Source organism: Schistocerca serialis, chromosome 9 (genome assembly GCF_023864345.2).
Source record: "Schistocerca serialis cubense isolate TAMUIC-IGC-003099 chromosome 9, iqSchSeri2.2, whole genome shotgun sequence".
Lineage (NCBI taxonomy): Eukaryota > Metazoa > Arthropoda > Insecta > Orthoptera > Acrididae > Schistocerca > Schistocerca serialis.
In genome coordinates, this window is record NC_064646.1 from 299,186,484 (window position 1) to 299,198,862 (window position 12,379).

Here is a 12,379-nt window from a genome sequence, read left to right on the forward strand (position 1 = left end):
GTTACGTTTAACGAGATTGCATTTGACCCAATGTGGCCTGGTTTTTATGATTTAACGTTAAAAATTCTCTTAATTACATTTATAGTGGAGACTTTACTGATACTACATAATGCTGACATTAAATGTCTTTCAACATTTTATGTGAGAAACATAAATATTTCATTTCTATTATTGGACCCTTTCTGTTACTGGGGTCATTACTAATTTACTCAGTTCTGTGCTAGTGGTAGGTTTTGGTAGTAGTGTTAACTTCATTCTAGTGTTATATGTAGGATGCCTTCAGTACCCAAAAATCTATCTATAGCCTGTGCAGAATTACTACAGCGGCAACAGGGTGTGTGGATTTGGGTGCCTGTGTGATTGTGGATGTGTGAACATGGGGAGTTTTATAAAAAGTAAGAGTTTGGAAGCTATTGTGAATACTGTTTTCTTTTACTTGTGACTGTGCCTTACACACCAGTCCGCTACAGGTGAATGGTTGGCATTTATAAGAATATTTGACAAACATCTTTTACATTGTAATGTGGACCACAGACAGTATTTTTTGAAGTAATGTGAACTTCCTCCGAAAGCTAATGCGATCATTTGAAGAGTGGGAATGGAAAATATCCTGAGTGCCATTTTTTTTACAAAACACGTTTCAAGTGCCATTGTGCTCACAGTACTGTGTTCCATGACTCTATATTTGATACAGGTGCCAAACCATGAGTCTTTCAAATGAATTAGTAGATGGGACATGGTGTTTGTGCAAAGCTGTCCTTCCCTTGTTAGAGTTCAAAAATTTAAAATATACTACTAGTTTTTGTTGAATTCAGTTCTACAAATTAAAAACTCAGTGCCGTATTTCTGTTATTTCTGTGCTCGTATTATTCTATATAAAATGTAGTACCTCAGTATTTTTCTGATTTTTTTAAACTGTGTCCATGTACAAAATATTCATGCTCGTGCAAAGAAGAAATCAGCTACCAGTGTAAATTATTAAATTTATTTACACAAATAGTGCCGTTACCTCTTTCAAAGCAAAAGGTTTGTCCAGATGGTTGTCCATTTGTATTAGATTTTACTATTATTATTTTTGTTATCATCATTGCTGCTGTTTACATTAGTTGTTTGGGGGGCGGGGGAGGCAAGAACCAGTAAATTAGTTTTTTTGGAGGGGGGCAACACCTAATATAAACAACAAAAGTGTAATATAAACATGAACAATTGCTGTTTGTCAATTTGAGTTCTATCATGCTTTTCATGCAGTGCACTGATAAAAGTTGCTAGAGTCAAAGACTACATAAAGGCCAATTCACACAAGACGTCAACAGAACGGTACGTGAAATCACTGTCAGATGGTGTGTTATCTAAATGGGATTTCAGTACCGAACAGTGGAAGTGAGGTTACAGAATCCATCTGTGATGTAAAACCCAGGAAATTGCCCAAATGTAATCCTCATACCACTGAAAAGATGAATGAAATTAGTATTAGTGTCAGTAGTGTTGAGAAACAGCTGAAATCATAAAAACTGAACAAAGCTCCATGCCCCTATGGAATCCTTGACAGATTCTATACTGAATTTGTGGCAGAGTTAGCACCTCTTGTCATTACAATCTATCGTAGATCTCTCTAACAAAAAAATTCATGCTCAGTTCCTGGAAAAAGGCACATCACACCCGTCTACAAGAAGGGTAGTAGAAGTGATCCACAAAACTACCATCCAATATCCTTGAAATAGATTTGTTGTAGAATCTTAGAACATATTCTGAGTTTAAACATAATGAGGTATCTTGAACAAAATGCACTCATTGCCAACCAGCATGGTTTTCGAAATCTCACCCTTTTCTCACATGATGTCCTGAAAGCTTTGGATCAAGGCAACCAGGTAGATTCTGTGTTTCTTGAATTCTGAAAAACATTCAACGCAGTACTGCACCTGTGCTCATTGTTAAAAGCACGATCATATGGGAATCAAGTGAAATTTGTGACGAGATTGAGGACTTGTATGGAGGACACCGCATGTTACCTTGGATGGATAATCATAGTCAATGTTGAAGTACACTACTGGCCATTAAAATTGCTACACCACGAAGTTGATGTGCTACAGACATGAAATTTAACCAACAGGAAGATGCTGTGTGATATGCAAATGATAAGCTTTTCAGAGCATTCACACAAGGTTGGCACCAGTGGCGACACCTACAATGTGCCGACATGAGGAAAGTTTCCAACCGATTTCTCATACACAAACAGCAGTTGGCAGGCGTTGCCTGGTGAAACGTTGTTGTGATGCCTCGTAGAAGGAGGAGAAATGTGTACCATCACGTTTCCGACTTTGATAAAGGTCGGATTGTAGCCTATCAAGATTGCGGTTTATCGTATCGTGACATTCCTGCTCGCGTTGGTCGAGATCCAATGACTGTTAGCAGAATATGGCATCGGTGGGTTCAGGAGGGTAATACGGAACACTGTGCTGGATCCCAACAGCTTCGTATCACTAGCAGTCAAGATGACAGGCGTCTTATCCGCATGGCTGTAATGGATCGTGCAGCCACGTCTCGACCCCTGAGTCAAGAGATGGGGACATTCGCAAGACAACCACCATCTGCATGAACGGTTCGACTACGTTTGCAGCAGTATGGACTAATAGCTCGGAGACCATGGCTGCGGTTACTCTTGATGCTGCATCACAGACAGGAGCACTTGCGAGGGTGTACTCGACGACGAACCTGGGTGCACGAATGGCTAAACGTCATTTTTTCGAATGAATCCAGGTTCTGTTTACAGCAGCATGATGGTCGCATCAGTGTTTGGCGACATCGCAGTGAATGCAAATTGGAAGCGTGTATTCGTCATCGCCATACTGGCATATCACCCAGTGTGATGGTATGTGGTGCCATTGGTTACATGTCTCGGTCACCTCTTGTTGGCATTGACAGCACTTTGAACAGTGGACATTACATTTGAGATGTTACGACCCATGGCTCCACCCTTCATTCGATCCCTGCGAAACCCTACATTTCAGCAGGATAATGCACAACTGCATGTTGCAGGTCCTGTGTGGGCCTTTCCGGATGCAGAAAATGTTAGACTGCTGTCATGGCCAGCACATTCTCCAGATCTCTCACCAATTGAAAATGTCTGGTCAATGGTGGCAGAGCAACTGGCTCGTAACAATACGCGTCACTACTCTTGATGAACTGTGGTATGGTGTTGAAGCTGCATGAGCAGCTGTATCTGTACGCGCCATCCAAGCTATCTTTGAGTGAATGCCCAGGTGTATCAAGGCCATTATACAGCCAGAGGTGGTTGTTCTGGGTACTGATTTCTCAGGATCTATGCACCCAAATTGCGTGAAAATGTAATCACATGTCAGTTCTAGTATAATATATTTGTCTAATGAATACCCGTTTTCATCTGCATTTCTTCTTGGTGTATCAATTTTAATGGACAGTAGTGTAACTTCAGGTGTACCCCAAAGGAAGTGTGTTGGGACCCTTGCTGTTCATGTTGTCTATTAATGACCTTGCAGAAACTATTAATAGTAAAATCAGGCTGTTTTGCTGCGGATGCAGTTATCTGCAATGTACTACCTTAGATATACATAAAAATTCAGTCAGATCTTGATAAGTTTTCAACATGGTATAGCTATTGGCAATTTGCTCAAAATGTAAAATTGTGCACTTCACAAAATGAAAAAATGTAGTATCCTATAACAATATCAATGAGACACTGTTGGAATCGGCCAACTCGTACAAATACCTGGGTGTAACATTTTGTGGGGGTATGAATTGGAGCGATAACGTAGGCTCAGTCATGGGGGACTTTGCACTCCCCCAGTATTCTACCAATCAGTCTACAAAAGAGAGCTTATAAGTCCAGTGTGACCCATCATGGAATATTGCTCAAGTGTATGTATCAGATTAGGACTAAAGGGATATTGAACTTATTCTGAGAACCGTGGCATGAATGGTCACAGGTTAGCTTAATCCATGAGAGTGTCAGAGATACTGAATGAACTTAACTGGAAGACTCTTGAAGATGATGTAAACTATCCTGAGAAAGTCTGTTAAAGTTTCAAGAGCTGGCTTTAAATGAGTTACTCTAGGGATATACTACAGCCCCCTATGTACTGCTCACTCGGATGTTATAAGATTTGAATAATTATTGCATGAACAGAGGCATTCGATCAATTATTCTTGCTGGGCTCCGTACTCGAATGGAACAGGAAGAAACGCTAATAACTGGTACAATGGGATGCGCCCTCTGCAGCGTGTAGATATAGATTCAGACTGTGTAGTCGGACTTAATAGAGTAGGAATGATAAAGTTCACTAATGGCCAAAGCATAATTTAGAATGGATGTTCTTGATAAAGTTTTGTGTTAAATGCTGGGAAGTGAAAAAATGGGTTTCCAAAATTTTGTTGTAAAATTATTAAAGTCAGACTACAAGATCATTTACAAATGGTTTATACAGCAATCAGCGTGTTAAACTGACCTCATTGAAGTGGCTTCAGCAGATAATTTTGAAAGTTGCATATGTCCTATAACGTACACAATAAAAAAAACATGTAAGTCGTAGGTTGTGTGATTATTTTAATGGCTCATTTTGACAATATATGACGGTAGTATCTGTTCCAGAAGGAACAGTTACCGTGGATCACCATGCAGCTTTGCTAGAAATGAAATGATAATTAAATGGGCACCCTAGCTGCAAACAGGCGTTGATGTAGTTCATTGGGGACATGTTGAAAATGTGTGCCCCGACCGGGACTCGAACCCGGGATCTCCTGCTTACATGAATGAAGTACATCAATGCCTGTTTGCAGCTAGGGTGTCCATTTAATTATCATTTCGGCTCATTTTGATTTATACATCATTAAATTAATCTGAAAAATTCTGTAAAGTTCTACAAATAATACATAGTGCGTAATAGTAGTTAACTACTATGGAGTCATGTATCTTATCCATAAGACAAAGTGAAACAATCATAATGGCAGTTGCACTGTTCAAGGAGACAACTTGGCCACCTGGCAGAAGTACTGATGAGTATTAATACTTGTGTGCGATTATTCTAGTCCCATAAAAAACAGATAAAAGTTGATTACAAAACAAATGTTCACCAAATTAACCCTTTAACCCCGAAGATAGCCGCACGGCACGGCCTTGCGTGGTACGGAGTTGTCCACATGGGCGAGCTGCACTGTACACGGAATGGACGTGCGAAATGAGACAGGAAAAAACAAATAATATTTCCCACCCTCCTTTTAGCCCAGGCTTTGGACTGGCACTGCTAAGTTAGAAACACACATTGTTCATACCCAGTTCCATTGTTTAATTGTAAATTATTACATATCACGGTTTAGGTGAAATATAGAATTAATAATTTCTGAAAACAAACATCCAGCTATGCTCATCTATAAAAATGCTTTTTGATTTGATTAATCTCTGTTTTTTCCATAGTACGTGATGGGTGGTTCAGATACTATTTTTTTTGGCGGTGGTTATTGTGTTTTGTCATCTATATGGTATTACCCTGTTGGTCTATCTAAACTAGCTATGGTTTCATCATCCGTCGACTGTGTAGAAGCAGAAGCGAAAGTTAATGGAAGATGAGCTAAACTGTGCATTTCAATAGATGAAATACGAGACTGAAGAAAATAAGGTAGATTGGCGGGGTTGATTGTACTTCAGAGTCTAATAAATGTTTCGTGTGGTATATTTCGAAGCAGGACTCAATACACAATCGCACATCACAATGAAACTAGTATCTTTCCTAATATTTTTTTGCTTTGTGCACACAATGCAGCTGCATTGTTGTTTTCGCCCTCTTTTTAGGATTAAAGTTTGAACGTGGGAAACGGTGTTGCAGTTACCGAAGAGATGACACACTTAACTGATGGTTTGTTGATGGCAGGTTTAGTCTTTTCTTTACAATACATTTCCAAAATTTCTCTTAAGAGGCAAAGGTGGAATTGACCCATTGAACAATTTGTTGCAGTTTTAACTTTGTATATTATGTACGCATTTAAGACAGACGTCCAAAATATGAGAAAAAAACTTGTACCATTTAATGGTTTTTCACATAGATTCTATCGAACTTAGTATCATATCCGCTCTGTCCATGGCTCCCATTCACTCAGTGTAGTCGAGAATACATTTCGGTTTCTGGACTTGCTTCCTGGTTTTGTTGTCCATTTGTTTGCTATCAACTCACTCTGCTGTGTTGCAGGTGGTTAGCATCCACACTTCGCTCTTATCACACCACTTCACTGCCAATAAAATGTCAGATGACCTGCACTGCATCTCTCCTTTCTTCAGGTGTGCGTCCATTTTCAGCATATCATGCCTGTTCTTGCGGACAGTGCCACAAGCATTTGTACCTCTGTCATGCAACCACGTAAAGAATGCAGGACTCGAGTACCAATTATCCACAACATGGTATGTCCTTTCTGAAGATACAGTTGTACAAGCATGGCCACTATATCCCCTGATTTCCCCAGACTGTATTCTTTAATGTCACTGGTGGCTCCCGTATAAGCAGTGAAATCCAGAACGTAGCTTGTGTTGGAATCACATAATACAAACAACTTTATTACAAATCTACTTTTCTTGGAAGGAATGTATTACTTGAATAATCTTCCTTTGAACACACGCAAACTTTTGTGTACATAATTTTTCATGTGGGGAAAACACACTTCCGATAGCCTGATGTATTTTATCAACAAAGGCAGAGGTTCCCAAACTTTTTGTCACGCCCCCCTTCCCTAAAAAAATAGAGATTTTTATTAATTATCAAGAAACTATTGACAAATTTGTTATGGTGATGTCATGTAACATGGTGGGCTGTTAATGTATCGAGTCGCAGTTTATTACGTCATCAGTCTAGTCTTGTGATTATAAGCCACTCCGAAAGTAAAGAAAGTCCTTGGTAAACAAGGAAAAATATTTGCGACCTTTGCAGATTGGTGGATGCGGGCTATTATTTTAAGTTGAGTGTAGCTTATTACGTTCACTCGTTATCAGAAATAGTCACTCAGTCACGGTGTTAACGAACATCACTGATTTGTACGCCTATAGCGCTCCCCATTGTCATTGCGCATAGGTTGGCATTTATGTCAAAGATGGATGGCGACAAAGGCCCAGTTCCCAGAACCAGACAAAAAATAAGTTTTACGCAATAATCGTGCAGACTACACGGAACTTTAAGTAATATGAATAAAACAACTTCCTTACCTTCATTACATTCCCTTGCTGCACACCATTTCTTCACCCGTATACAATTTTAGGACTACTCTTCGCTTGCCATATCTACGATAAACTTTCGCTGTCTCTTCATCCAGAAGAAATACTATTATTAGTTGAAATAACATACCGCACGTAACATCAGAATCCATAAGGATCACATGCAGTATTTATATTTAAATCAGATTAACTATGTTTATTTTATATTGTTTCTTCAAGATAGTTTTTTATAATTTTACAGTATTACCTACATGTAAGGTTAGTTAGGAGGAAAATAACAAGTTATCTTGTAATGTGACATATTTATTATAAAAATATTATTTCCACACACATGTGGCAAGAAACAAACAAATAAATCAATGTGAAGGATGAGCTTGCATATTTTTTATAAGATTTTGAATTCTTAGCTGAATAGTAGAAACTGCGCAACGTAAATCATTGGCAATACTGAGTTTGCTTCTAAGCTTATTTTTTATCGCCACTACCGCTGAAAATGCTCTTTCGCACAGATAAGTGCTTGAAAATGGTAAATACAGTTTCAGTGCTTGTTCTGCTCTGCTGGGATACGCCGTGAGATATTTCACCCAAAATAAAGGCTTATCCAACTTCTCAAAGTCATCCTTCACTGCAGAATCGTTTTTAATTTCTAAGACTTCCTCTTGTAGTCTGTCTTTCAACACGTCAACGTGAAATGTATCCGTCGCTAACCTGTAATAAATTTTATCATCACAACTGTTGGGGAAGTATCGTTCGAATTCATCAGTGAGGTGCTACAAATGGTTTGATATTTTACTTGTAGTATCAGTATCCTTAAAATCGTTATGAAATCGGGCTTCTTCCAGGATTCCAAACAATCTGGGAGAGCAGGAATAATTGCAGGCTAAAATTTTACGTTTCCATAGTTGCAACTTATCAGTAAACACTTTGATGGCATCTCGATGAAAAATTATGTTTGACTCTCCACCTTGTATTTTCAAATTCAATGTGTTTAAAGATTCGAAAATATCTGACAGATATGCCAATGCAACATGAACACCGAGCTTTCTAAATTCCACATACAATTCAGTTTGTTTGTCATTTTCCAAAAACTGCATCACTTCGTCTCGAAGTTCAAATAACCTTCCTAGCATATTTCCTTTTGAGAGCCAGCGTACTTCTGTATGAAGTACTTTGCTCAGAACGAACACTTGTACTAGTTTCGCATTCACGTTGTGCACATTTTTCTGGTGACAAAGGGCATAACCCTGGCGTCCAAATTACGAATCCACCAGTTCATTTGAAGCGTATACAGTCTATTAAAGTCACTAATCGCATCACATGGGGATTCGTGGGTTGACAGGGTAATAAAACAGCATTTTTGCAGTTACGCAGTATAAGTGATTATTACTCTGATGAACATAGCCTACTACGGCTAAAAGTTATTACATGATTACGTTCAGTTCATGTGTACAAATGTACGGAATACTTAATACCTGACTTTTCTGTTTTCCAATTGTCAGAAGTAAGTTGTTTACAAATCTGATATTTTAGAATTAACACACATCGCCTTCGTAATTTTGAGAGTTTCTGTGTGTGACATTCTAAACGTGATCTACAAAAGCTGTATGTTCTAGGATAGGTTATTGAGATAGGATTGCGGGAAGTGGGACGCCATACTATTGTATTTAGCACCATAATCTATCATTAATACCTGCACATTCATTTTTATTAAAATATCGATATTAAAAAGAAATATTAGGTTTATACCACTAACTCCACCCGCGCCCCCCCCCCCCCCACCAGGGGGGCGCGCCCCCCTGGTGGGGAACCTCTGAACAAAGGGGTCTTTCTTTGAAAAGTTGATCACCAGTATCCGTTGTGTTTTTGGCAAAATGAAGTACACTAAGAATCAAATGAAATCTGTCTCTCGACATCACTTCTCCGAAAATAGGCATTGGTAACAAAGAATCTCTTGACCAATAGTCATGTGACAGCTTCTTTACGAGGAAACAATAAAATTCATCTCATCTATATCTTCCCACGTAGTTATACGAGAAAGAACGGGATGTTTTTCCATAAAGTAATAGAAAAACTTATTGCTTTCTCGTACAATAAATTCCACAAATGACGGTGAAGTAACTGAAAACAATTCAGGGTTGAACTCCTGCGTCTGAATCACAACTCTGTCCTGTATTCACGCCATTGAAAGGATGCACTTCTGGGTGGAATTTGTTTTGTGACCAATTTTCAGTGCATGGATGCTTCACCATATTCGTTGTAAGTTCACATTCACTATTACTTTCATCGTCGTCGAAGGACGTGTAATACCTGTTGAGGTTGACAGTTGAGGTGATGTGGGTCTTCAGAGCAAGCATCTTCATCTGACAATGATGTGACAAATTCTCAGTATCACTTTTGGTAAGTATTTTCAGCAACTCCCGCTCGCGCATGCGAGGTCTTTTCGACATCCTAAACAGTTGAATGTTGTTAATTTTGCGTAACACACAGAGTATTCGCACAGATCGATAAATGCTCAGTTACTGTCTATAAGTCATCCACAGGATGGGCAGTCAGCATGAACAGCAGGAAGTGATGAGACAACGCCACACCGTCTGTTTACAGACAACTGCTGTTGGTGGGAGTCACGTGACTGGCCTCGTAGTGGGGCACACTGGCATTCATCCGTCTTATGACGGACCTTGTAGACAACACACATTGCCGTTGGCCAGTCATATGACGGGCCTCGTAGCAAGGGCATGTTCTCTTTGGTCCATCATATGATGGGCCCCGTGCTTAATTGGTTAAAAACCATAAAATAACAAACCTATTAAATGCAAAATCAATTTCATGTTGCAGGGGAGGTAAGCCAATAAGATCGCCATGTAAAGGTTTGAGTGGCCAATATATGGGTTGGCCAAGTGAATAAGCTATTAATTACCAAACTAGTCATTGGTGCAAAAATAATGTTAAATGGAAGGAATTACAGCATACAATAGCGATGACATCAATCAACACACAACTGTAAAAAAACCCAGACCACTCGGATGAGGCTGGATAGGGAGGAGGGGGGGGGGCGGGTTTGTTGGGAAGGAAGTTGACAAAGAACAGATATAAAATAAATCCTAAAGCTAGTAATATATGTAGTAAAATTACAGAAATTACGATGTCCTGTACGGAAGGTAGCCCTGCAGGAAAAAAAACTGTTAGGTTAAATAAGTGTATAGATATAGTTTGTAACACTGGTGATTAACGTAAACTAACAGCATTAAGTGGAAGGAATTAAACCACACAATGGCAATGATGTAATCATGAATCTGCCAGCGACCATCCAGACAAGGAAAACAATCTGGACAGTGGGCAGAGGGGAGGCAGTGAGATCTGTTGGAAAGGAAGTTGAAAAATGACACACACACACACACATATATATATATATATATATATATATATATATGGTTATAATAGAGGGAAACATTCCACGTAGGAAATATATATCTAAAAACAAAGATGATGTGACTTACCAAATTAAAGTGCTAGCAGGTCGACAGACACACAAACATACACACAAAATTCAAGCTTTCGCAACAAACTGTTGCCTCATCAGGAAAGAGGGAAAGACGAAAGGATGTGGGTTTTAAGGGAGAGGGTAAGGAGTCATTCCAATCCCGGGAGCGGAAAGACTTACCTTAGGGGGGAAAAAGGACGGGTATACACTCGCACACACACACATATACAGACACAAGCAGACATATTTAAAAATATGTCTGCTTGTGTCTGTAATATGTGTGGATGGATATTTAAAAATATGTCTGCTTGTGTCTGTATATGTGTGGATGGATATGTGTGTGTGTGCGAGTGTATACCCGTCCTTTTTTCCCCCTAAGGTAAGTCTTTCCGCTCCCGGGATTGGAATGACTCCTTACCCTCTCCCTTAAAACCCACATCCTTTCGTCTTTCCCTCTCCTTCCCTCTTTCCTGATGAGGCAACAGTTTGTTGCGAAAGCTTGAATTTTGTGTGTATGTTTGTGTTTGTTTGTGTGTCTGTCGACCTGCCAGCACTTTCATTTGGTAAGTCACATCATCTTTGTTTTATATATATATATATATATATATATATATATATATATATATATATATATATATATATATATATATATGGGAGGCTTGCGTGCCTCAGCGATACAGATAGCCGTACCGTAGGTGCAACCACAACGGAGGGGTATCTGTTGAGAGGCCAGACAAACGTGTGGTTCCTGAAGAGGGGCAGCAGCCTTTTCAGTAGTTGCAAGGGCAACAGTCTGGATGATTGACTGATCTGGCCTTGTAACAATAACCAAAACGGCCTTGCTGTGCTGGTACTGCGAACGGCTGAAAGCAAGGGGAAACTACAGCCGTAATTTTTCCCGAGGGCATGCAGCTTTACTGTATGATTACATGATGATGGCATCCTCTTGGGTAAAATATTCCGGAGGTAAAATAGTCCCCCATTCGGATCTCCGGGCGGGGACTACTCAAGAGGATGTCGTTATCAGGAGAAAGAAAACGGGCGTTCTACGGATCGGAGCGTGGAATGTCAGATCCCTTAATCGGGCAGGTAGGTTAGAAAATTTAAAAAGGGAAATGGATAGGTTGAAGTTAGATATAGTGGGAATTAGTGAAGTTCGGTGGCAGGAGGAACAAGACTTCTGGTCGGGTGACTACAGGGTTATAAACACAAAATCAAATAGGGGTAATGCAGGAGTAGGTTTAATAATGAATAGGAAAATAGGAATGCGGGTAAGCTACTACAAACAGCATAGTGAACGCATTATTGTGGCCAAGATAGATACGAAGCCCGCACCTACTACAGTAGTACAAGTTTATATGCCAACTAGCTCTGCAGATGACGAAGAAATTGAAGAAATGTATGATGAAATAAAAGAAATTATTCAGATTGTGAAGGGAGACGAAAATTTAATAGTCATGGGTGACTGGAATTCGAGTGTAGGAAAAGGGAGAGAAGAAAACATAGTAGGTGAATATGGATTGGGGGACAGAAATGAAAGAGGAAGCCGCCTGGTAGAATTTTGCACAGAGCACAACATAATCATAACTAACACTTGGTTTAAGAATCATGAAAGAAGGTTGTATACATGGAAGAACCCTGGAGATACTAAAAGGTATCAGATAGATTAT

The 12,379-nt window shown here is 39.4% G+C and overlaps 1 protein-coding gene across 1 annotated transcript; it reads right to left on the reverse strand.

Annotated features, from left to right (window-relative positions):
- Positions 1–7,584: 7,584 nt before the first annotated feature.
- On the reverse strand, positions 7,585–8,358 carry LOC126419563 (protein ZBED8-like). The gene is made up of 2 exons (XM_050086751.1): positions 8,003–8,358; positions 7,585–7,936 (listed from the first exon to the last, which is right to left on the reverse strand). The coding sequence occupies exons 1-2, from the start codon at positions 8,356–8,358 to the stop codon at positions 7,585–7,587; spliced, it is 708 nt and encodes a 235-aa protein (XP_049942708.1).
- Positions 8,359–12,379: the final 4,021 nt, after the last annotated feature.

Coding starts and splice junctions, on each gene's coding strand:
- LOC126419563 (XM_050086751.1), bottom strand. CDS start 8,358: ATGCTAGGAAGGTTATTTGAACTTCGAGACGAAGTGATGCAGTTTTTG. Junction 7,937..8,002: donor AGTAAAATATCAAACCATTT/GTAGCACCTCAC, acceptor AATTTATTACAG/GTTAGCGACGGATACATTTC.